The sequence below is a fragment of the Euprymna scolopes genome, chromosome 8 (assembly GCF_053919585.1).
Source record: "Euprymna scolopes isolate OS-2025 chromosome 8, ASM5391958v1, whole genome shotgun sequence".
Classification (NCBI taxonomy): Eukaryota; Metazoa; Mollusca; class Cephalopoda; order Sepiida; family Sepiolidae; genus Euprymna; species Euprymna scolopes.
This window is the reverse complement of record NC_136489.1, coordinates 18,194,134-18,221,126: the sequence shown is the minus strand read 5'-3', so window position 1 is coordinate 18,221,126 and position 26,993 is coordinate 18,194,134. Positions and strand designations below refer to the sequence as shown.

Below are 26,993 nucleotides of genomic sequence, written 5' to 3'. Positions count from 1 at the left end.
TAAAATCAGATTCCTTTGTAATCATATGTGCCGTGACCCCACAATCGACAAGAAAATTATTATTGTTTGTTGAAGCATTAAACGTACACGAAAATAAAAATGCATGTTCGCTAACAGAGCTCTCTACATTTTTAATGGATTCGCCATTTTGAGTCCTGTATCTACATTGGAAACTCTTCTGGTTAGGTCGTCCACAATTATAGCAAATAATTTTTGTACTTTTCTTAGGAGAAAAATTGTTTTTGGCAAAGTTGCGGTTTTTATTCTTGGCATGGGTATAATTCAATTTTGGTGTTTTTATGTGTGTATTTTTAAATTTCATGATATTTGTGGATTCGTTTTTTCTGTGATAATTTTATCAATTTCTTTGTAACTTCTGAGTGCTACCTTGAATTGGCTAAAAGTCATGGGTTTTTCTTTCTGGGTTATCACGGTGGTAAATGGCTTGAAATCACTCGGTAATCCTTTAATGACCATGGAAATTAACAGACTGTCGCTTATAACTTCACCAGACATTTTTAAAGAATTTGCAGTTGTCTCGGCTCTTATAATATAATCAGTAATAGTTTCGGCTTCCATTCGTTTTAGAGAGGTCAGTTCAGTGTATAAAGAAATAATTTTGGGTTTTTCTTTCGATAAATAATGCTCTCTCAATATGTTAAATGCTTTGCAGCCATCGTCCAGGGCTTCTCTCATTACCAGTGACAGACTTCGGTCATCTAAACACTGTCTTAATTCTGCAAAGACAGTTGCGTTCTTTTCAATGAACTCAGGGTCGTTTCTGTTTTCAGGTTGTCTTTGAAGTACTTTGTGTAGCTTTTGGATTCGTAGATATCCTAGAAATTTAACTTGCCACAATTCGAATTTTGATTCGGATCCATCGAAATAAAGACGCACGCTGGGCCCATAACCTCTAGAAGTGTAAGCCATGTTTAGTTTCATAAAAGTTTCAGATGGTTCGTTGTTTTAAACAAGTCTTGAGAGGTGACTAGTTTGCAGTAGACAGAACAATTTCCGATGCTTCGTTGTTCTAAACAAGTTTTGAGAGGTGACTTGTTTGCAGTAGACAGTTCCACAGAGCAAAATATTCTTACCGTGTCGAGACGGGGAAGAAAAAAACACATGTGAAATTGCTCCAGAAAAGGTTTAATATTTATGAAGCAATTCTGGTTTCTGATTGGTTGGTAGCAGAACGTGAATTAATTCGATTCGTCAGTTCCTAGAAGCATCGTTTATAAATAGAATCGTCCGACTGTGTGGGATTATACCCCATTAGAAGTCCAAAATATTGCAACAATAGAAAATCTAAAGTCAAGTAATATACTTAAGCCTTTTTACAGTGTTCTATTTTTACATTGCTGTGTTCGACCTTTAACTTCATGATAACCGAATGTTTCTTCATTTATTGTGTAATTATAAGGCTTGCTATTGACAGTTTGTAGATAAAGAAGATATGATAAACTAATAACCTTAATATAATAAAGATGTACATTTCTTTAGGTTTAAAATCGTACTGGTTTTCTCACGCTAAACAGGAAACTTGGAATTTTTGCTTGACCAAACTATATGTAAGTCTGAGCAACACAATTCTTTTTTTATTATGGAAATCGCCTCAGACACGGCATAAAGCCACTTGATGTAAGGAGCTGGAAAAACGAATGCTACTTCAAGGTTCAAAATTTGCCAACAATAATTGTTAGATGAAATAGATTCTGACTCAGAAAACAGCAATTCTTCCTTTGTCAGAAACATCATTCATGGAATATGAGAACTAAAGGACAAAATAAGGGAAATGAGAATTATGCGGCTGCTGAAAGATCCACTTTCTACTCTCCAACCAAAGATATTTTCAATTCTCTGTGCCTCTCCTCGAACATTTATCACCTGCATCATCTGACATTCGCACGTACCAGTGTAAATATGCAGCCCAACGCATGTTTACACTGGTTGTTGTTTGCATTCATTTCTCCCCAATTTTTACTTGAACCAGGCATATACAAAATGAACACTTGAAAGTTGCCAATATCAACTCCAGAAGAGTATCACTTACAATTGAATTTTACCAAGTACTTTATCCACTACATCATGGGTTCTTTGTGGATTTTTTTTTTTTTTTTACAAAGGAGTAAGGGAGTCACCACTTATCAAAGCCTGGACACCACTCAAGGATAAGGATTAATGAGTGTACGGTAGTTAATAAAAAAAGGTAATCGTTAGTAGTGGAAATTTGGTAAATTGGATTACTTAAGGGGACGACTCATCAAGGTATTGTTCACATTGGACTTAGAGACAACCATACTGTAGTCATTTGGAAAACAGGAAAACAGAACTGAATTCCAAAGACGTACAGTTATATGAAAGCAACTTTGTTCATGGAATCCATGTTTAGGTTTAGGCACAGATGTTTTGTGAAAGTCTGGCCAGGAGGAACCATAGATTGGAGCTCAGACGATCACTTGCCATGAAAATAATGATAAAGCAACATGATGAGACAGGATCGCAGCATCTCTTCTGTGGGGAAGAGGAAAGGCTACAAATTCTATTTTGAACTTTTGAACTGTCAAAGCAGGATGACGTGCTTCTAGCAGTTCATGCCCAGATGTAACAACACTACTCCATCCTGGGACATACTTGGCTCTTATACAGGTAGAGAATTGCATCAGGCATGAGATATCTACTGGAGCTGTAGAATGATCCCACCATTTTTCCAGCAGAAAATTCTGTGCAGATTCTTGAGTTCGATATGGTCAGAAGTTACATCAACTGAAATGTTGCAAGAATAAGAATTCAGCAAAGAACTCTGAATAATCGGAATAATAGGAAGTGGATTTTTATGTTTTGAAAACTATTTGATGTTTTGGTGGCAATTTCTTCTCTTTTTCAGAACGTTCCTCCATGCAGAAATATTCGTAAAACCTGTGGATTACTGGCATGCTACTTAGGACTCTCGGACCTCCCACATATGCCGATAATGGAGTTAGCCAACAAGTATCTGTCTCAGTTGGATTTGCCCGGTATTTGTTACATGTTATTCATTTATATTTAACTAGCTTTGCAAACTCTCCTTTTTCTTGATTCAAGCTCTGTGGTGACCCAACAGATCACATTTATTACTAGTCGCTAAATAACAGTGTGACCTTCTTTTTTTTTTTTTTTACATTTTCACCCCAAACAAGGTACATTGCCACTTTGGTGTAGGGGGCGGCTATTAGGGACATAAGTTACAGGGCTATTATGTAGGGAGTTGGCCAGCAAGATGTCTGTTCACATTACACTTGAACTTCTGCGTGTCAGTACAGTTGGGGAAGCAGGGACCCGGAAGGAAGTTCCAAAGTCTAGCAGTTCTGGGGAAGAAACTACTGGAGTAGAAAGCTGTCTTACAGCTAGGGATCTCTACTGTGTAGGGGTGGGATTTAGCTGTTTGTTGGGTTTATTTACGTCAAGGGGGTACAAGTACTTACAGTTTGTCAGAGCATTCGGTTCTGGTAAACGTGTCTACACTCCACGTTTACTCACCTCTCTCTCTCTCTCTCTCTCAATCCATTCTGTAACACTTACAGTTTGTCAGAGCATTCATGATTAAAATACTTGTAGAACAGGAAGAGAGATGCAACATTTCGTTGATGCGACAGAGGCTGAAGCTTAGATGAGAGTTCAGGACCTATGAGGTTGGAAACTCTCTTTTGAACCTTGTCTAGGACCTTTAGAACTACTTCATTAAATAAAAAGATAAATGAAAATGACTTCTCCTGTTGTCAGTTACTAAGATTTTGGTTTATAATGAAGATTGTTTCAAAAGTAAAATCACGTTTTTTTTAACTCTAAAAGTTAAAGAGCTACAAAGATGGGAGTTCTTCTATTAAAATGAGCAACCTTTTGTGCTCCAGAATTTTTATTCTACATAGCACTACTCTAAAAGCACTTTTGCCAGGAATTCAATGATGCATCTCTGCTTCTGATACACATCTTTAACGGGAATTGCTTTCTTAGAGTTTCGCAACGTCAATATCTGCAACAGAGAAATGAGACTTTCATGTCATGAATGCATAAATTTAGTCATCATAACAATGTAATTTGCAATCCTCTCTGTTAATTTCTGAGTTAAAACAGTTGAATTGTCTGAGGTAAAGGAAAGTCTGTTTGGAGTGACCTGCTCTTGGTTGTTATGGATATAAGTTTTGAGGAAGGAGTACATAACAATCTCTTCCTGTTGTTAATTACTAAATTTTTTGCTTTATATATTATGATATTTATCATATAATTGCTTACACATCAAATTTTGTTTTGAAAACTTGAATGTTATCTGGGGAAGGCCTTGAAAAATCCTTGAAAATACGCATTAAAAATCTGTATAAACCATGAACTCTGGTGTTTTTAAAATAGTGCTATATTATTCTATAAAGAAAAGAATAGAGTATATATATATATATATATATATATATATATATATATATATATTTATTACCGTTTTATATATATATATATATATATATATATATATATATATATTTATTACCGTTTTATATATATATATATATATATATATATATATTATTTCAACCTTGAGTGTATTAACTTTATTGATTACAATATCTTGACTTTTTCTATGTGTGTGTGTGTGTGTATATATATATATATATATATATTTATATATCCACTTATACAGTTGATTTTAATTTATTTTTTTAATATATATTTGATTTGCTCTTGTTATTTAGGAGAGCTACATGCCATGCTGAGTAACTTGACTTTCAAAACCCCGGCCATTTGGGTTGATGTAAAAAAAAGTCGACTTCTTCCTCCGTACGAAACGATTGCGATGGCCTATATTGTTGTTATGTTGAAAATGCTTTTTGGACTTGATGACTCAACAGAAAGGTGACAAGCTTTCTTCTTCTTCCTTTGATACTTCCTGGCATAATAATGATAAGACTATGTTTTTTTCAGTTTCAAACAGTTAAAACAGAAATTCTTGGATTTGTTATCTCAGATGCCTGCTTCATCTAATGCTAAAACATATAGGTTAAAAAAGAAAAAAAACTACCCCAAAGTATTTATGTACATAAACGCACATGTGAAATATGGCAGTTGTAAATAAAATAAGAAAAATATTAAAAGAATTACTTGTGGTTAAAAAGTATTAACAAAAAAAAAAATAAGCTTAAACCAGGATTAGGGACAAACAAATTCAACTTGCCTCCTCCCTTGAGGCTCTCATTCACAAATATCCGTGGGCTTAGAACTAACTTAGCTGATGTTGAAGCATTTCTCTTAACAAATACCCCGGATATCTTAGCACTAAGTGAGACTAACCTACACTCCTCCATTCCCTCTAACCACTTTAACATGCCTGGATATCTCCCACTCTGCCGTAAGGACTCTGACAGACATATGCACGGACTTGGAGTTTACATTCGTAATACCCTTCCCTTGACTAGAGAAACAAACCTAGAAACAGATGATCAAGCCTTTATGTGCTTTAGACTAAACGTGCAACACAGTATTAGCTACTATTATTTTCTCTACCGCTCTCCCTCGACTCAGGACTGCTCCATAATAAACAAAGTATCTGACAGCATAGACACGGCACTGTCCCTCGACACTAGCGCACAAATACATGTGTTTGGTGACTTTAATGTCCACCACAAAAACTGGCTTGGATTCTCTACTCACACAGATGCAGCGGGCAGCACAACCCATAGCTTCGCTATATCTCACTCCCTATCACAAATTGTTACGTTTCCAACCCGTTTCCCTGACCAGGAAGAACAACACGCATCACTTCTAGATCTGTTTTTGACCACAGTTCCCGATGACTGCATAGCGAAGGCCCACAGCCCACTCGGGAACGCTGATCATGCAGTGATAATGGTTGAAATCGCCCTAAACTCTAGTCCCAAAACTGAAGAGCCAGTGCTCAAAATAACGAGATATTATAATAAGGCTGACTGGGAAGCCATCAGGGAACTAATTAGAGATGCTCCATGGAAAAATATTTTCTCTCTCCCTGCTGAACAGTGTGCAAATGAGACCACTGACTGGTTCAAAACTGCAATCGAAGCGCATGTTCCCATGCGGAAATTTTATAGTAAGCCCCACTCTCCCCAATGGTTTACGTCGACTTGTGCAACTGCCATTACTCAAAAGCAGCATGCATACCGTAGGTTTAACCGACATAAGTCCAGTTCAAACAGACTGAAGTATATAGAAGCTAGAAATAACGTTAAGAAAGAAATAGCGACAGCTAAGAGAGAATTTACGGAAACCACTAAAAAGCGCATCGAAGCACAAAAACTAGGAACTCGAGACTTCTGGAAAATCTACAACAGTGTAGTAAATAATGGGCAATCAACAATTCCCCCACTAACCAACAATCACGAGGTTGTCTCCTCAGCAACCGACAAGGCTAACATGCTTGCCAGTCGGTTTGCCTCAAACTCCACACTGGACCCTTCCAACCACCCCCTACCTGACTTTCCTATGCGGACAGACGCCACACTAGACGATCTGAAAACCACCCCTGCTCAGGTGCATGCTATCATAAAAAACCTTGACACCTCAAAAGCATGTGGACCCGATCTTATCCCAGCTGTGCTATTAAAAAAGTGCTCAGCCGAAGTAGCTCCAGTTCTCTCCAAACTCTACAACAAATGTCTTAATGAAGCTTGCTTTCCGGGCTGTTGGAAAACTGCTTCTGTTGTACCAGTATTCAAGAATTCTGGCGAAAGGACAGACCCATCAAATTATCGCCCCATTAGCCTCCTCCCACTTTTTGCCAAAATATTTGAGACCATAATTAACCATGCTCTAGTCCATCATCTTACAGATGCTAAACTACTGACTGACAAACAATATGGATTTAGACAAGCCCGTTCCACAGCAGACATCCTCACCGTGATCTCTGAACGTATATACCAATCACTGGACAAAGCGGGGGAAGGCAGAGCGGTAGCTCTAGATATATCTAAGGCTTTTGACAGGGTATGGCATGAGGGTCTCCTCAGGAAGATTAGATCTTACGGTATCACTGGTAGAATACTTAACATAATTAAATCCTTCTTAGATAAGAGAAAAATCCAGGTAGTCCTCGACGGTCGCACATCTAAACAATATGATATAAATGCGGGAGTGCCCCAGGGTTCTATCCTTGGACCTCTATTGTTCCTGATATTCATAAATGACCTCCCCGACAACATTGCCTCTGAGATGGGTATATATGCTGATGACACTACACTCTATGGCAGACACGACAGGAAGACGAATGAACACATTTCTAAAGAAATGGCAGAAACACTAGAGGAAGACCTCCAATCTGTAGTGGAATGGGGACAAAAGTGGTTGGTCGCGTTCAATGCTGCCAAGACTAAACTAGTTTCATTCAATAATTACAAGAAACCCTCTCTACCACCAATAGCAATGGCCAACGACTCTTTATCTGAGAGCCCATCTTTCAAACTCCTTGGCCTAACGTTCACAGGAAACATGAGTTGGAACAATTACATTGAAGGCATTGCCAGGGCCGCTGCAAGAAAGGTAGGCTCTCTCTACCGTGCTAGAAAACTACTAACACCCGAAAGTATCCTGTACCTCTATAAGGCCACCATTCGCCCATGTATGGAGTATTGCTGCCACATCTGGGCTGGTGCATCTGCTACTAGTCTCTCGCTCCTTGACAAGGTTCAAAAGAGAGTCGCAAATCTGATAGGCCCTGAACTGGCATCTAAGCTTCAGCCTCTGTCCCATCGACGAAATGTTGCATCCCTCTGCCTGTTCTACAAGTATTTTAGTGGTGAATGCTCTGATGAACTGCAATCACTTGTGCCCCCACGACGCGAGCACCCTCGACAAACCCGACAGGCTACTAGATCCCACCCCCACACTGTAGAGGTCCCTAGATGTAAAAGATCTTTTTACTCCAATAGTTTCTTCCCCAGAACCGCAAGACTCTGGAATTCCATTCCAGGTCCCTGCTTCCCCAACAGTACTGACGTGCAGAAGTTCAAGTGTAACGTGAACCGACACCTTGCTGCCCAAATCCCTACATAGTACCCCAGTAGTTGTTGCCCCTGATAGTAGCCCCCTACACCAAAGTGGCAATTTGCCTTGTTTGGGGTGAAAATGTAATAAAAAAAAAAAAATAAAAAATATGCTGAAATTTACAGAAATTAGAAAAGTTTTAATTAAAAATAATGAAGATAATGCAAATTCGTCAAATTTTGGCTAAGTTTGACATTATTTTTACAGTTTTAAATAATTTTAGTTATTCCTACTGTCTTTCTGTTTTTTTTCTTTCAAAAAATCATTTCAACATTTATTAATAAATTCATTCGAACTTCATATGCGTTTTGACAAACTTCAAGAATTAGTTGGAGTTATCTGCTCCTGCAACCCCCTCTTTGTAACTGAAATTTCCAAGATGGCTGTTATCACGATCGTCCTGAATAAAATTTGATTTTTCTCTGTAAAAAAAAAAAAAATACTTGATCAAATTAAGCGATTTTTTTTATGAGAACTTCATTCCATAACTGGCATGTACATCAATGATTTTTCTCTGTTTGTTTTATAATGTTTTTGCTAAACTTCATCAGCACCAAATACAAGAATTAAAAATAACAAGTTTACATTTGCTTTTATGTCTGATGATTCAAAAATGATCTACACAGGAATAAACTGCATAAGCAGACAGTTTTACTATATATGTTGTTTCTTTTACCAAATTATTATTAAAAAAATGGATTTTGAAAGTTATTATTAATTTATTAATTCAATAGTCAATCATAGCACAGATCATTTTTTATAAACGAGAATTACTCCAAATTCGCCCCCATCTCTGAAAAATAAGGCTCTTTATTCAACCCATTAGCATGATATTTTCATATGAAATAACGAGAAATCTTGGTACTTCACGAGACCCACCAGTGTACGATTCTATGCAGCAGCTTTTGTTTATATTTTTCTGTTTTGCCCATCACTGGATCTTCATGCTATATAAATTTGAGGTTTTTACTAATTTTTAACTTCTATTATTTATTTATAAACAGCGACCAGACATTTTATTATATATATATATATATTATATATACGTCTGTATAACAACGACTTAATTTTTTACTTTTCTAGGAACCTGTCACATTTTGCAAGAGTTTATTCTTCATATACATCTGGTGGTAAATATCTTTTATTCTTTCAAAAATTTGTTTAAAAATGTTTATGTTCATGAAATTATGAAATTTAACCCTCTGCAAAGATTGTTTTGTTTTTACTCAGATTAATTATGCAAAAATGCTGAGGATGACTTGGAAGCAAGTCCTTTGTTAGCTGTTCTCCAACCAACTATTTAAAACTTTTATTTAAATGACTATAGCTGCACTCCTGACTGGCCGCCTTACTCCAAAAACATATACTGTTTTTGTTTTTTTTATTTACAAAGGACAAAGGAGTCACCTCTTATCAAAACCCGGAGGTCACTTGAGGATAATAGTTAATGAGCGTATAGTAGTCATTAGGACAAGAGCATATTAATTGTTAGTAGTGGAAATTTGGTTTAATTTGATTATTTAAGGGGACAGTTCAACTAGAACTTATTTACATTAGATTTGATGACGACCATAATATAGTCAGCTCAAAAGCAGGTCAGTGGAACAAAGTTATACAGGTGGGGTGTTCTGGGAAATAAGATTTGTTTATTGAATCCATATTTAGGTTTAGGCCCAGATAGAGAGTGGAGGAAATTTTTGATAGTGGTTTTAGTTAGACGAGTGTTTTTGTGAAAGTTTGGCATAGATTGAAACTCAGACGAGCACTTGCTATGAAAATAATTATAGAGCAGAGACAGGCTCACAACATTTCTTCTTTGGGAAGAGAAAAGGGCATCCCCTACTAGGCTACAAAGTCTATTTTTTAACTCTGTCAAGGCAGGATAAGTGCTTCTAACAGCTCCCACCCAGATATGGCAGCAGTACGCCATCCTAGGACGTACTTGGCTCTCATACAGGTAGAGAATTTTATTGGTAGTGAGATATCTACTTAACCAGTAGAATGATTCAACCATTTTCCCAGTGACTTTGACAACCGATTTGATGTATGTGCTCCAGTGAAGTGAAGATCAGACCAATAAGTTTGTCAAAACATAAAGCTTTCCCAAGATGAGAGCCACTCATTTCAGTTGGGGCCAAACGAGAATCAGAACGTTGATGATTTTTTTTTTTTACATAGGCATCACCACTTATCAAGGCCAAGAGGCCACTCAAGGATAAGGGTTAAAGAGTGTACAGTAGACATTGGACAATATAGTAATCATTAGTAATGAAAATTTGGTAAATTTGATAACTTATATAGAACGGCTCATCAAGAACTTATTTATGTTAGACTTGAACACAACCATATTGTAGTCAGCCGGAAAGCAGGAAAACGGAAGACAATTCCACAGGCGTGCAGTTCTAAGGAAGAAGCTTTGTTCATGGAATCTACGTTTAGGTTTAGGCACAGATAAAGAGTGGGGGGAATTATTGATAGTGTGTACAGCTAGACAAGTGTTTCTTGTGAAAGTTTGGCGAGGGGGGACCATAGATTGAAGCTCAGTTGAACACCTTCCATGAAAATAACGATACATCAGAGATAAACTCGCAACATCTCTTCTGTGAGATAGAGGTTGTAAGGAGGAGAAAAGGACATCTCCTACGAGGCTACGAAGTCTATTTTGAACTCTATCAAGGCAGGACAAGTCCTTTCTAGCAGCTCCTGCTCAGATGTGGCAACAATATTCCATCCTTGGACGTACCTGGCTCTTATATAGATAGAGAATAGCATCAGCAGTGAGATATTTACCGGATTGATAGAAAGATCCCACCATTTTTCCAGCGGCCTTGGCAACAGATTTGATGTACGTGTTCCATTTAAGATCAGGAGTAAAGGTCAAGCCCAGAAGCTTGTCAAAACTTGAGGCCTCCTGAAGACGAGAGCCATTCATTTCAATTGATGCCAGATGTGGATCAGAATGTTGATGATGTAAAGAGAGAAGCTTGGTTTTAGATGCATTAAAAGTAACCAGCCACTCCTTTCCCCATTATACTACGTGCTCAAGATCAGAGGAGAGAGAATTGGAGAGAACTTGGTCGTTTACTGTCTTAGATGTGCTACAATAAATGGTAGTGTCGTCAGCATAAATGTCTACAAATGATGTAAGGATGTGATTTGGAAGATCATTAATGTAGATCAGGAAAAGAGTTGGGCCCAGGATGGACCCCTGAGGGACACCGGCATTAATACTGTGAGCTTCTGATTTTTGCCCCCTCAACTACTACTCTTATGAACCTATCAGAAAGAAATGATTTAATAATTGAGAAGACATTTCCAGCTATACCATAGCTAGAGATCTTATGAAGTAAACCGTTATGCCATACCCGATCAAAGGCCTTTGATATGTCAAGAGCAATTGCCCTAGAAAGGTGGCCTCCGTCGAGAGATTTGCTAATCCTATGAGATATAACTGTAAGCACATCTGCTGTAGATCTAGCAGGACGGAAACCATATTGAGTGTCACTAAGAAGGTTATTTTTGTTGAGATGGTTGATTACTTCTGTATTTAACACAGATTCCAACAACTTACTCATGACGCACAGGAGACTTATTGGCCTGTACTGAGAGGGGGATGAGCGATCACCTGAATTCTTAAATACAGGGCATACTGATGAAATTTTCCAGGGAGATGGGAAACTATTCTCCTTAAGACAACGTTTAAACAGTTTTGTAAGTATGGGCGCTAGTTCAGGTTGAAGTTTTTTGAGTACTATAATTGGAATACCGTCAGGGCCAGTTGCTTTACTGGAATCAAGGTTTTTGATTAGCTTGACAACATCACGTACAGATATTCGTATATCACATAGCGTGTTTTCTGATACAGGAGGAAATATTGGGGGTTGGCGGCCTTGGTCGCAAAGGGTAGAATTAGCTGCAAAGTTCTTGACAAAGAGTTTGGCTTTGTCTGATGCTGACGAGATTACCTCAGGTCATTGATAATAGTTGGGATGGAGCACACGCTTCTGTTCAGGATTCTGTTTGCTATTTGTGAAAACTGGTGGGAACCAAGCCGCTGCTCAGCTACTTTGGACTTGACGGACTGAGCATACAACTCTCTTGCGTTCTTTATTACTTTCTTACAATGGTTGCTGGCAGTCCTGAAAGCGGCTTTAGTTTCCATACATCTATTACGTTTGAAGCAGTGGAAAAAGTGATTTCTGTGCGCAATGGCAGCAGCACATTCTGGAGAGAACCATGGCTGACTGTTAGGTTTTTGCTGAAACTTTTTCGAGGGTATGAAACGGTCAATACCTACAATTAACCATTCCGTCAGGTCTAATACTATAGAGGACACATCCTTTTTAAACATGGAATGCAGAGGTAGATCAGATATAAATGTACGGAAACTATCCCAGTCAGCCTTAGTGTATCGATATACTGTATGATGGAGAGGTACGTCTGGGGACATATTACATTTCATTTTTATCTTAATTGATACAACGGAGTGGTCGGAAGATCCAAGAGGCGACAGAACAGAAACTGAACATAGTTCAGGGCAAGTTGTGAGAAAAAGGTCTAGTAGGCTCGCATACTGGCCGTCATTGTCGGGAAGCTTGGTTTTAGATGCATTAAAATTGCCATTTTTTTTTCTCATTGCATGACGTTCTCAAGATCAGAGGAGAGAGATGGTAGTGTCATCTGCATAAATGTCTAAGAATGATCTAAGAGTTTTGAACGTTTTCTTTTTCATCTTTATCGAGATTCTATTAATGTTATTAACCACAGAAAAAAAAAAGCCTACTTAATAGCCAAAGTTTATATCTATTATATAAAGCCAACAACACAAATTCAGACATTGTGGTCCTGGGTATGACCTTAAAAGACATCCAATTGTGAGGTCCCATTTGGGGGCTGTGAGAAATGTGGATTTACCTTTTAGTTACCATTTCTCTCAGGTTCACTTTCAGAGTTCGCACAGACTTGAAAAGTCCCTGAATTTTACTTTTGCCTTACTATTATTAGCTTTAAAAAAAAAATGGAAAATGTCTTGAAAATATAGGAAATGTCTTTAAAATGTTTTGAAAGGTCTTGAAAATTGTATTCTTTATGCCCAGTAAAAATTTTTGTTGAAATATGGAAAATAAAATCCAAATAAATACTATTAAATTATTTTTTAAATAGTAATAAAAATAACCATTAAAATATTTTTCAAATTATGTAAAATAAAATCGAAGTACATTAGTTTAAAATTGTATATTGTGGATACAAGAGTTACCTCCCGTTATCACAAAACCAAACAGGGATGTAAGTTTATTTTTTCGATTCCCGATGGCTTAGTTTTGAATAATCACATTTGGGGTGGGGGGTGTCAAATCTCTTTCTATTTTTGCTTTCATTTAGAATTTAATTTTTTTTAGAGCATGTGAATAGTGGTGGCTGCCATAAATAAAAAATGCCTGCCCCTCCACCGCACCCTTTAAAAAAACTTTTCTTCTGTAGACTCTCTACCCCCCCCCACACACACACCTGAAAAAAAAAAGCATGTGATGACCTGACTAAATGGCCAGTGGCCGGGTCGAAAAAAAATGGACAAGACGGTAGCTATCTTGGTTGGAAATTTAAAGGAGAGCTAATATTTGAGATAAAATAAAAAATTATTTAAAACTACTTAAAAACACCAAAATTATTCAGGCAGGTTACAAACTAACATTTATTGACTATGATAAAATTTAATTATTGACCACTTTTTCAAATCGCTGTGGATTATAAAACAAACCCCAAATTTTGTTTTGAAAACTTGAATTTTGTCTGGAAAAGATCTTGAAAAACTTTGAAAACTCCTCGAAAATGATCATTGAAAATCCTGACTTTAGTTCAGAGTGGTAAAACCTGTTGGGACATTTGGTGCTATCAGATCAGGTTGTTTGAAGATTCTGGCTTTCTGACTAAAATTGCACCAAACATTGTTGTTATTGTTTTTATCTTTTCCTTTGCAAAACTCAATCATGTTCTGTAAAGTCAGAAAGCCCCAGGATACAGTGGACCCAGGTACAGTATTTTCAGGTTACGATGTGGAATGCGATGTTTTTCTGGCCCCCTGGTTACGGTGTTATTTATAATGTTATTTGATTCTATATATGTGCATTATATACTGTACTGTATTTTGTTACTAATTTTTACTATGACTGTATATAATTTTACCTAGGCCCTGCCATACAGTGATTTCACTAACCCTGGAACAGATTAAATTGTATCAAGTGATGGGGGCCTTAAAAGTACATAAAAAGTCAATTAAAAGTCGTTTATAAACTGTTGATTAAAAATCTGAGTTTTAAAATCGAGTCCATGGGCGAATATTAGCAAAGTTTATGCACTACACCAAACATTTTAATATGATGTTGCTCTTCTCGAATGCAATGTTATTAGTAGTAGATTGTGTATATATACACTCACACAGGAGGACTTCTACGGGGCCTTCCAGAAGTTGTTGAAACGGTACAACAAATGCATTGCAGCCGGAGGAGATTACTTCAAAGGAGACTAGAGTTTCATGTGTGTACTATAAAAGTACCCAGATGAAAAATATATAACTTTGCACGATTTATAATATCCTGATCTGTCAACATGTTCGTTGTGTTTAATAGAAGCTCAAAATTTTGTAATTATTCAAATTTTCTTGACTTTTTTGCTTTTCAGAACAGAAAATGTTTATATGGGACGATTGGGTTATCCACATCAGCAAAAAAGTCCTAAAAATGAAGAATTATCGTGATAACCTTCAGCAAAAGTAAGTTTCTTGGGTTCTTATTCAGAATTTTCCCTATATTAGAAAACAAAAATAAAAAAATCTGTATAATGCATATACCTATGACAAAACAAAAATATCATATTCCAAAAATCATATAAATTGATCAAGTAGTTTTATGTTAACAAGGAAAATTCAGTTTTATTCGAGGAATAACCCAAATTTTGAAAAATATCTTGAAAGACGAAAGGGAGATAACTCAACAATAATTCATACTTACTAGATTTATATCGTAATGGCTACGAATTCCCATTAATTGCTTAAAAATGATTTTCTTTATAAAAATAAAACGTCTTGATCAATTGACGTGATTTTTGGAATATGTTATTTTACTTTCGTCATGGGAGTATGTACAACTTTTCTTGACTTTTGTTTTTTAATATCGGAGAAGAATCTTTCATTTATTTTCCCCCAATTTCATTTTCATCTTTGTCGATTAAGATGTCTTTAACACATCAGCTGTGGGTTTCATGGCACTATCCCGTTATTTTCTCTATGAAACAGTGATGAAAGTGTTTCAAGATTTCAGATTTTATCATATGGGAAATATAATCGAAGACTTCAAATTGAAAAAGAAAAGAAACTGGAGAAAGCATAACCCTAACCATGAGGTTCTGAAAATTTTCAACAGTATGTTGAGAGTTTTATAGTTTGTATTGCTTTTACTAACTTATACTGGCCAGCATTGTTCAATTGTAAAATATGCTAAATATGATATTTTAATTTATGTAGATTTTGTATTATTATACAGCAAATTCTCTATTGATTATTATATGGTACCCAATATATAGTAGTGGCTGCCTGGCATGGCCCAGTCATAAGATATGCTTAAATATGATATTTTAATTTACGCACATTTCATACTTCATATTATTATAGAACCAATACTCTATTGATTATCTGGTGCTACCAGATCAGGCTGCCTATTGGCTTCCTGAGACGAAACGCACCTACATCGATTTCTGTTTTTGTTTTCTATTCTCTTTTGTAAAACTTAATTATGTTCTACAAAAACAAAATAAAAACAACAGCCCCCTCCCCTTCCCCCCTCCTTTTTTCCTTCTCTACTTTCCGGTTGACCCTGTCGGCAGGGCATTAGAATACGCCGACTGTTCCTCCTGCAGAGGGTAAAAGTCCCTCAACGGGGCTACCTGTTGGCCGTGGGTGGCAACCCGTGATGCCTAGGAAAAGGATCCTGGTGGCTGAGCAACCGATGCCTAGGGAAAATAAAGGTACCTGTAGCAACACTCTACTTTGGCCTTGTACTAGGCTAGACGGGCGGTTGGAGAGGCCCGATCCAACCAATCGGCTAGTCATGTCAAGCCCTAACACTTACACTGAAAATGTCAATTATAACATCTAAATAAAATTAAAAAAAAAAAAAAAAAAAAAAAAACTTAATCCAAAGATAATACATTTCATTACTACAAACATAGACAAACCAGTTAAGTGTTAGAAGGCGATGGCAAGGGCCAATCAATTGATGAGACAAAAACCACACAACTGCTCCCTAACGAACGTTTCTATCAAACTGGGAAAGAAGAAACTAAAGGAGGAAACAGGAAATGATGGAACAAACTCAATCAATTGAGTATATCTCTTTTGTATCCCTGGGATGAAAGGGCGAATGGGTTTCCCCCCTTACATCTCCCAATTTCGGGCTCCGAGGAGGGTGGGGAGCAAGAGAGATGAAAATCTAAACAAACTTCTATGGATATAATAAACCCAAACAAAAAACCCAGAAATCAAAAAAATACTACAAAATCGAAAAGAACCCACTCTGACGTAACCAGCTCAGACAGTGAACAAGAATATAACTATGAAATAATTGATAAAGAAAAATATCCAAGATTCATAGTAATCGAAACCTTGGAAGGAAAAAAGATCAGCGATCTATCTCCATTCCTAATCGAAAAAATTCTGTCTCAAAACAGCAACCCAAAAACAGCAAAAAAAATGAAAAATGGCAATCTACTTGTCACAGTCGACAACTATAAAGACGCAAAAAACATCTTAGAGATGGAAAAATTCCATATCTATAAATGCAAAAGTTATGCTCACGAAAGACTAAACACATCAAAAGGTGTTATAAAAAGCCATGAATTAAGCTTGGCTACAGCAGAAGAAATAGAAAATGCCCTAAGAAAACAGGGAGTAATCGATCACGTCCGAATAAACATAAAAAGGAATGGTCAAACCATACCTACAAAAACCTACATACTAACTTTCAATACACCAAAAATTCCCAAAGAAATAAAAATCGGATACACAATAGAAAAAGTAGAACAATATATACCAGCCCCTCTGAGATGTTATAAGTGTCATAAATATGGACATAGCAGAGAAGCATGCAAAGGACAGAAAGTATGTGGAAAATGTGGCTTAAAAGAACCTAACCATACTGAAAGTGAATGCCCAAACGAAACAAAATGCCCAAATTGCCAAGAAAAACACCCAGCATACTCTAAAATATGCAAAATCTACACAAAAGAAAAAGAAATAGCCGAAATAAAATACAAACAAAATGTGCCCTTTCCTGAAGCAAGGAAAATAGCAAGCTCTCGAGAAAAAATAAACACTTACGCAGACATTACAAAAACTTCAAACCAAACAACCCAAAACCAAGACCTACTTAAACTAATCTCCGAACTCAAAAATTTAATTGAAACTTTAAAAACTAACCAAAACGAAAACAAGAAACAAATATCAGTATCTTTGAAAACTCAGTCAAATGACCTAAAACAAGTCCCAAAGAGCAAAAAAGAACCCGAACAGCAAAAACCACAAATAAACCGTGAAAGATCCAAATCACGTACAAGGACAAAAGCAGAAGATAAAAACACAATATCTGGAAAGATGGAAACAGAACGGGAAAACACAAATCCTCTTTCCAAAAACCAAAGTAAACAAAAAACAGAGACAATATTAATCGAAAATGAAAACAAATTTGAATTGATTGAAATCGAGAGTCACAGGAAAAAATCTAGCTCCAAAAACAGAACTGATCAGGAAGAGAAAATGGAGACTGAGGAACCAAGCAGTTCAAGTAAACACAAAGCAAAAACCACTCAAAACACAACAAACCAATAGAATAATAGATATAAAAACCTAAACAAAAACCAAACAGAAAAAAAAAAGGAAAAAAAATTAATAATTAAACGAACTTATGGAAATGAATAAAAACATCATACAGTGGAACTGCAGAGGCATAAAACCAAACTACGAAGAAATCAAACATATAATAGCACAATATGACCCCAGCATAATCGGCCTACAGGAAACTCTTCTAAAAGAAACGGACACCATCAACTTCAAAGGATACCACATCTACAATCAAACAAACAGATCACAAGCAGATAATCGACCCACAGGTGGCACTTCAATTATAATAAAAAAACAGATACCACATATAAAATTACAACTCCAAACAAACCTACAAACAATAGCAATTAAAGTTACACTTCACCGACCAATAACTATTTGTTCAATATACATTCCACCTAAACATAAACTAAACAAAACCGAAATTGAAGATCTTATAACACAACTCCCCATACCTTTTATATTAATGGGGGACTTCAACGCCCATAACAAAATGTGGGGAAGTGAGAATATTAATCAAAATGGGAAAACCATTGAATCATTACTGGAATCACCCGAAGTAACTATATTTAATGACAAAACACACACATACCTTCACCCAGGCACAGGAACGACATCAGCTATCGACCTAACACTATGCTCCCCCACAATATTTATGGACTTCCAATGGGAGGTACATAACGACCAGTGTGGCAGCGATCACTTCCCAATTTTTCTCAAAACCCAAGAACCTACAACAGAAGAATCAAAACCAAAATGGCAAATTAATAAAGCTAACTGGACTGAATTTAGCAAACTTTGCACAAATCTAATTAATCAAGAAATAGTTAACAAACCAGATCCTATGTTAGCTTTCACCAATACACTAAACGAAATAGCAACCAAGACAATCCCAAAATCTTCCACCAAACCACACCCAAAATCAACGCCATGGTTCACAATAGAATGTAAGCAAGCAATAACCAACAGGAAAAAAATGCTAAAACACTTCAAACAACATCCTACAAAACCCAACCTTCAAAAATACCTACAAGCACGAGCAAAAGCACGCTATATTATAAAAAAAAGCAAAAAAGAAACCTGGCAAAACTATATTTCCAAATTGAACAACAACACGCCATCAAAAAAAACATGGGAAATAATAAGAAAAATAACTGGAAAAAAACTTGGAACACCAATAAATAATATAAATACACCAAATGGTAGACAAACTATAGACAAAAAAGAAATAGCAAACATAATCGCAAATGAATTCAGCCAAAACTCATCATCCAACCACTACTCCCCCAAATTCCAAAAATACAAAAACAACGCAGAAAAAGAAAAACTCAATTTCACATCCAATAACAAAGAATACTATAACACCTCTTTCACTATAACAGAACTAAAAAATGCAATTCATAAAAGTAAAGATACAGCTACTGGTCCAGACGACATCCACTATCAATTTCTAAAACACATGCCAGACACATCTCTCAACATTCTCTTACAGATAATTAACAAAATATGGTGGACTAACAATTTTCCAAAACACTGGCTCGACTCCAATATCATCCCAATTCCTAAAGCAGGAAAAGATCACTCCAACCCTACCAATTATCGTCCTATCGCCTTAACAAGCTGTATATGCAAAACAACAGAAAGGATGGTCAATACAAGACTAATGTGGCATTTAGAAAAATATAACCTCATTTCTACGCACCAAAGTGGATTTAGACAAAATCAAGGTACTAATGACCAACTTATTCGGCTAGAAACATATATTCGTAACGGTCTAATAAGAAACCACCACGTGGTCTCAATCTTTTTTGATATCGAAAAGGCGTATGACACCACGTGGAGATATGGAATCTTGAAAGATATTCATAATATGGGAATCAGAGGAAACCTAGCAAAATTTATCCAAGAATTCCTATCCCACAGAACATTTAAAGTATGCTTAGGAAATACAACATCAGATCAACACACACAAGAAACAGGGGTACCACAGGGTAGCGTACTATCTGCCACCCTTTTTCTAATTAAAATCAACAGTATAATCGAAAATGTTAACATGGGATTCGAAAAAACACTATTTGTTGATGACTTTTCAATAACTTACTCATCACCAAATATGCCAACTATTGAAAGACAAATGCAACATTGCCTTAACAAAATAGACCTTTGGGTTAACCAAAATGGATTTAAAATGTCCAAAAGCAAAACCACATGTATCCACTTTTGTAGGAAACGAAAATACCACCTTGACCCACAGCTCAAACTAGATGGACAACCAATACCAGTAGTACAACACACCAAATTTCTAGGGATCATTTTAGACAACAAACTAAACTTCAAGGAGCACATTAACAAATTAAAACAAAAATGCTTAAAAGCAATAAATATCTTAAAAATAGTATCAAAACTAGATTGGGGAGCAGATCAAGCTACAATGCTCAAAATATATCGCTCACATATCAGATCCAAACTGGATTATGGTTGTGCCATATACAGCTCTACTTACAAATCCTACAAAAACAAACTACTAACAATACAGAATCAAAGTTTAAGACTCAGCCTGGGAGCCTACCGAACTTCTCCAATGGAAAGCCTTCATGTAGAAGCCCAAGAACTACCCCTGCACTTAAGATGGAAAAAACTAGCGTTACAATACACAACAAAACTACAAACCAACCCCGAAAACCCAACATACAAAACTACCTTCAACTTACAATGTACAAACTCTTATTCAAGGAAACCAAAAAGTATACCCTCCTTTGGACACAGAATTAAAGAAATAATACATCAAATCAATGAAAACCCCGACAATATAATTACTCAGAAAACAAACGACAGACCCCCATGGACATTACACAAACCAGAAACCGACATAACACTTACTACTTACAAGAAAAACATTACAAATAATATAACAAACAGAAGCAACTTTGGAGAACTAAGAGAAAAATATGCAGAATACATAGAAATATACACCGATGGGTCTAAAACTATAAACGGAACAAGCGCAGCATGCACAGATGGACAAAATCAATATCAAATAAGACTGCCCAACGAGGCTTCAATATATACAGCCGAACTGCAGGCCATCAAAATAGCTCTCAAACACATCAAAGACATCAACGAACAAAAAGCCATAATATATACAGACTCCCTATCCTGTATCATGGCCCTTGAAGTAAAATCTAAACATCCTTTTATCACAGAAATTATACAAGAATACAATGAAATAACCGAAAAAAACAATAAAAAAATTATAATAGCCTGGATACCAAGTCATGTCGGCATCCCAGGAAATGAAAAAGCAGACAAACTGGCTAAAGAAGCCACAAACCACCAAATGGAAAAAATTAAAATACCACACACAGACCTAAAAAGAAAAATCAACGAATATATAGAAAACATGTGGCAAGAGGAATGGAACAAATGCACTGCAAACAAATTGCATGAACATCAACCAATAATTAAAAACGAAAAACAAAAAATTTTTAAAGGAAGAAGAGAAGAAATTGTACTAAACCGAATAAGAATCGGACATACAAAATTAACTCATTCCTACCTAATCAAAGCGGAGGAAACACCAAATTGCACACTCTGCAATCAACAACTAACAATTAAACATCTACTGACAGAATGTAGAAAACACAAACACACTCAGAAGAAATATTTTAAAACAACAAACATTAGAAAAGTGTTCCAGGAAGTGGAACCCCAACAAATCATAAACTATTTAAAAGAAACAAATGTATTCAAACTCCTATAAAGCAAACAAGTAAAATTCAGTTCAGAAAAACAAATCTCTTACAACTAAAACAATTTTTCAGAAAACCTAAAACATCTTGCTTCAAAAGATAAACTTTTTCAAGAAACTTAAAAAATTTTTACAAGAAACTGAAAATTTATTATACCAACAAAACTTTTTTGGCATTAAATGACTCTTAGAGGTTGAAATGCCGTTAAACAAATACACTCACTCACTCACTCTATTGATTACTATATTGTACCCAGTATAAAGTAGTGATTTCAAAAGTTTGAGTGTCATCAGCCAAAATCGAAACCAGAACCTCGAACAACCAGAAAACTGTTATTTAGACATGATTGCACTTAGCACTTATATCCATGGTCTCATGGGTCCTTGTCAAGATACACCTGAAGAAAGGCATACGTCATATTGACTGAAATGTGAAAATAAAATCCAAGATAAGTAGTCTAAATAATCAAAGCTAATATAAATTATCAATCTTCATCTAAAAAATTTCCAAACATAACTTTTTTATTGTTTGTTTTTCTTTTTGTAGCGACACTTTTATTGTACAAGATCTAGATCGATTTTTGGATTACTGTGAACAAATGTCACGTAGCAACACCCGTACCTCAGTCTTAAATGAACGTAGAGGTAAGAAACACTTTTTATTCTTTGTTTTGACATGAATTTATTTTCATAAATTTTTATAAGTGCAGAGTTGTCTCATCTGACAGTTTTAAGAACTTACGGGACTACCTGTGATTATTCCTGCCTTTTTAATTGCTGAACTTGTGGAATGTGTATAGAATTTCAAGTGGAACCCATTTTGTGATTTTTTAGAATTTTTATCAATTTCAACATGGCACAGTGTTTTTAATTAAACTGCATTTTTTTTTTTTTTTATCTAATTATGATACACAAGCACCAAAAAAATTCCCAAGTTCAAATCATGTCATATATGGCCGATGAATAGAGCTTCTTTACAAGGGCTCCTCATCAGTGAAACACATTGCCAGGGGCTACTTTCTTGCTGATTACAACTTGATCATCTTTAAGGCCAATGTCAGTAGATTCTTATCTAGAACTGTCTTCATACGTATTGAAACTTGATTCTGACTGATGACCGGGGTGTCCCAAGTTCTAATCCAGTTCATTCCACAAAAAAATCACTTTTATTTGGAAACCTTTATGTAGTCCCTCCCATAATCATCAATGTCTTTCTAGAAACAATTCTGACTAGAAAAAATATCGGGGAAACCAATGATCACAATAGAATCTTTAATCATATGATATGAATGGGTTTTTGACTTGATAAGTAATAACCATTTAGTAAGGAAAGAAAAACATTGTGAAAATAACAAACAAGATGAAAATATTATTAAAAAAAATATAAATTAGCGATCATCTAAAAATAAATCTGTGATTTTGTAATTTAATTAAAAAATATATTTTTTTTATTTCTGTGATGTTTTTAATATAATGAAAAAAATATTTATTTAATTTAATTAAAAAAATATTTATTTAATTTAATTAAAAAAATATTTATTTAATTTAATTAAAAAAATATTTATTTAATTTAATTAAAAAATATGTTTTTATTTCTGTGATGTTTGTAATTTGGTTAAAAATATATTTTTTTTATTTCTGTGATGTTTGGAATTGAATTAAAAAAATGTTTTTTATTTCTGTGATATTTGTAATTAATTAAAAATATATTTTTTTATTTCTGTGATGTTTTTAATTTAATAAAAAAATATTTTTTTATTTCTGTTATATTTGTAATTTAATTAAAAAAATTTTTTTTTTTTAATTTTAGTGAATAAGGAAGATCTTAGCAATTCAATTCGTAATATTTTTAATCTCATCACGGATGAACTGAAAGATTCCAATCCTCTTTACAAGGAGACTCTTCCGAACACACCTGATGATATAATGGATAAGAAAATCGAAGGAAGTGAATTCCGGAAAGCTAGTGTCCGATTTATAACACATCCGAAAACTTTTCTCAACATGAATCCATTCAACATTACCGACTCAACGATACATTCAGTACAGGCACATCATCACATAGAAAGCAGAGAGTCTGAAGAACAAGATGAGGTTGACTCCGTCACATCTTTTGTATCAAACTCTTCTGCTGTTGAAGAATCTTCTGATTCTAGCAAGAAAAGGTTGGACAGAATCAGGCACTTTGTGATAAGGAAAGTCCACGGCGCCAAGCGGCAAAAAATTGATCTTGCTTCTCGAAAGAAACTGCTGAATCTGCTATATATGTCATACAAGAATTATGTGATGCTGCCCGACGAGAGAATCACGTCAGATACGAACACTCAGAAAAGTCTTCCTTTCACCTATCTCTGGCTTTTGTACATATGCACTTCTATCATTGAAGGGAATTGCTCGGAGCTAGACTGTCAAGTCAAGAACATTGAAGGCCTATACCATATACGAAAAATTAGCAATTTTCGAAACCGTTCTATACGGAATATGCGACGCTATTTAAAACAATCATAATAAAATAAAGAAAAAATATTTTGTCAATTTTGTTGTGATCTTTGTACATGTTTTTTACAGCTATATCATATGTATTAGCTTGTCTGGAAAGTCCTTATTTAAAAAATCACAGATGAAACTTAGCATGTGCTATGTATGTTTTTACATTGCTGACAAAATTGAACTTATTTGCTTTTAGATATATGCCTCATTATGACAAAATTGATTGCAATATGTTCAGGTTGTGCATTTTTCTTCAAAAAAAGAAGAAACTGCTATTAAAACTTTCAAAGAGATTTGTGAAGTGTATGGTGACAATGCTTTAGGAAACTCAACTGTTCTGAAGTAGTTTGCAAAATTCAACATGAGAAATATCACAGTGGGCGACCCCTAAAATTTGATATTGATGTTTTGAAGGCAGAAATGAAGAAAATTACAAATATCATAACTAAAACACTTGCGCAAGAGTTGAAAGTTTCTAAAAGTACAATTCATAACTATTTTCATTGTATAAATTTTGCTAAGAATAGAGAAGTCTTATTATTTCTACCATTTTAAGACAGTTAAAAATGCTCAGAACTTTCTGGGCAACCTAATATATATATATATATGTATATATATATATATATATATATATATATATATATATATATATATATATTTACTAGCAAACTGTCTGGCATAAAATGAGCTTAAATATGATATTTTAATTTATGAAGATTATTATAGAGCCAAAAATCTATTGATTATTATATTGTACCCAATATAAAGTAGTGATTTCAAAAGGTTCAAAAAATGACTTGGGTGCCATCAGCTAGAATTGAAACCAAAACATTTAGCACTCGAGCCGTTATCGTTATAGTGTGAGCTATCGACAGATGGATAAGAAAACGTTACAAAATGACTTGAACGTATAAATGTATATTTGCGTATATGGAGAAGTAACAGATTGACTGACTTCTACTAACATCCGTTTTTTTCCATTTTGACCCCTTAGCAGCTATTCTTACTGGCTAAAAATGAAATTAGTTTTACAGGTCCAAATGCCCTCAAATCAAGACCAAAAATTGAGAGAGGAGTTTAAGAGATCGTTCCACACACCCATAAATAAGGTCACTTTTATCTATACGGTAGAACCCCAGGATGTGGCAATAATCTATTCTAGGATTGGGATCGTAAGGTGAAATTGCTGTATGGCAGGGCCTAGGCAAAATTTTATAGAGTACATATTAAAAATTAGTAAAAAAATGCAGTACAGTATATAATACACATGTATATAATCAAATAACATTATAAATAATACCATAAAGCAGGGCAAATACCATAACCCGGTGCCGGAAAAACATCATATTCCACAATGTAACCTGAAAAAAAACACATCCTAGGGCCACCGTATCCTGAGATTCTACTATATATATATATATATATATATATATATATATATATATATATATATATGCGCGTATGCTAGAACGTTTTCATCCTAAGTACTACACAGAATGTAGAAAATCTGCATAATAGAATTAATTGCGTAATAGTTAAATGTAACCACTTATCCAATAAGAAAACACAAAAAATGAATAATTAATTAATGAATGCTCGTTTTTTGAAGGAATATGCAAATTAGTTAATCTTGAAGAAGTTGCTTGCATATCCATGACTGAGTTAAGAAGCTTGATTTCATAATTTTTAAATGAAAAAAGTCTTTTCATATGATAAAATTCAGGCTTTTATCTTTCTGGAAAAGAAAGTTACTCAAAAAGAATGGATTTTAATTCGTTTAAAAAAAACGTCTGGATTTTTCTTTCACTTTTTGGTCGTGCCTATAAAAAAATAAAATTTGTTGATTATTTACTTAAAAAATGTTTTTAAAAAGAATAGAAACACGATTCGATACTGAAACTTGACAATAAGGAAATAAATAAAAAACAAACAATGAATAATTTTCAAAAATTAAAATCAATTTTAATAAATCGAACGATAAATATTTTTTAATAAAAACAAATGATAAATATTTTTTTAAAATATAAACAAATGATAAATATTTTTTTAAATAAAAACAAATGATAAGTATTTTTTAAATAAAAACATGATGAATATTTTTTTAAATAAAAACAAATGATAAATATTTTTTTAAATAAAAACAAATGATAAATATTTTTTAAATAAAAACAAATGATAAATATTTTTTAAATAAAAACAAATGATAAATATTTTTTTAAGTAAAAACAAACAATAAATATTTTTTAATAAAAACAAACGATAAATATTTTTTAATAAAAACAAACGATAAATATGTTTTAATAAAAACAAACGATAAATATTTTTTAATAAAAACAAACGATAAATATTTTTTAATAAAAACAAACGATAAATATTTTTTAATAAAAACAAAAAATCATGACAAGTTTCAAGAAAAAATACACGATTAAACCCGGTTCTCCAACTTCCAACGTAGACCCCTACTACCATGTCTCCTTCTCCAACATCAGGGGTCTACGTTCTAACCTTCCAGAGGTTGAAACCCAATTACAGGAGACTAAACCAGACCTTTTATTTTTAAGTGAAACTGGCATTGGACAGGCTATTTCCCTTGATGAGTTTGCAATTACAGGATACTCTAACTTAACTTCTAAATCTGACCCCCAAGATCGCCATGGGCATGGAATATGTGCCTATATTAAAGATAGCTTTCCATGTGGGAGGGACATCTCCAGGGAAGATCCTAACTTACCTTATATGTGCTTCCGGGTTGCTTTAGCTCACACTACTGCATTTATATTTACTCTCTATCGCCCCCACAACAGCGGAGTTACTATCTTTCAAAGCATA

At 34.7% G+C, this 26,993-nt stretch overlaps 1 protein-coding gene across 2 annotated transcripts in view; it reads left to right on the top strand.

The window, feature by feature from the left end:
* The window catches only part of LOC145283493 (TATA box-binding protein-associated factor RNA polymerase I subunit B-like), a 62,035-nt gene extending 37,826 nt beyond the window's left edge, over positions 1–24,209 (top strand). For both annotated transcript variants that reach the window (XM_080132318.1, XM_080132319.1), the window contains exons 8-13: positions 2,885–3,014; positions 4,719–4,878; positions 9,121–9,167; positions 14,716–14,806; positions 22,222–22,319; positions 23,485–24,209. In XM_080132318.1, coding sequence (XP_079988444.1) covers positions 2,885–3,014; positions 4,719–4,878; positions 9,121–9,167; positions 14,716–14,806; positions 22,222–22,319; positions 23,485–24,182 — 1,224 coding nt within the window. In that variant the 3' untranslated portion in view covers positions 24,183–24,209. The remainder of the gene's footprint in view (positions 1–2,884; positions 3,015–4,718; positions 4,879–9,120; positions 9,168–14,715; positions 14,807–22,221; positions 22,320–23,484) is intronic.
* The last annotated feature ends 2,784 nt before the right edge of the window (positions 24,210–26,993 follow it).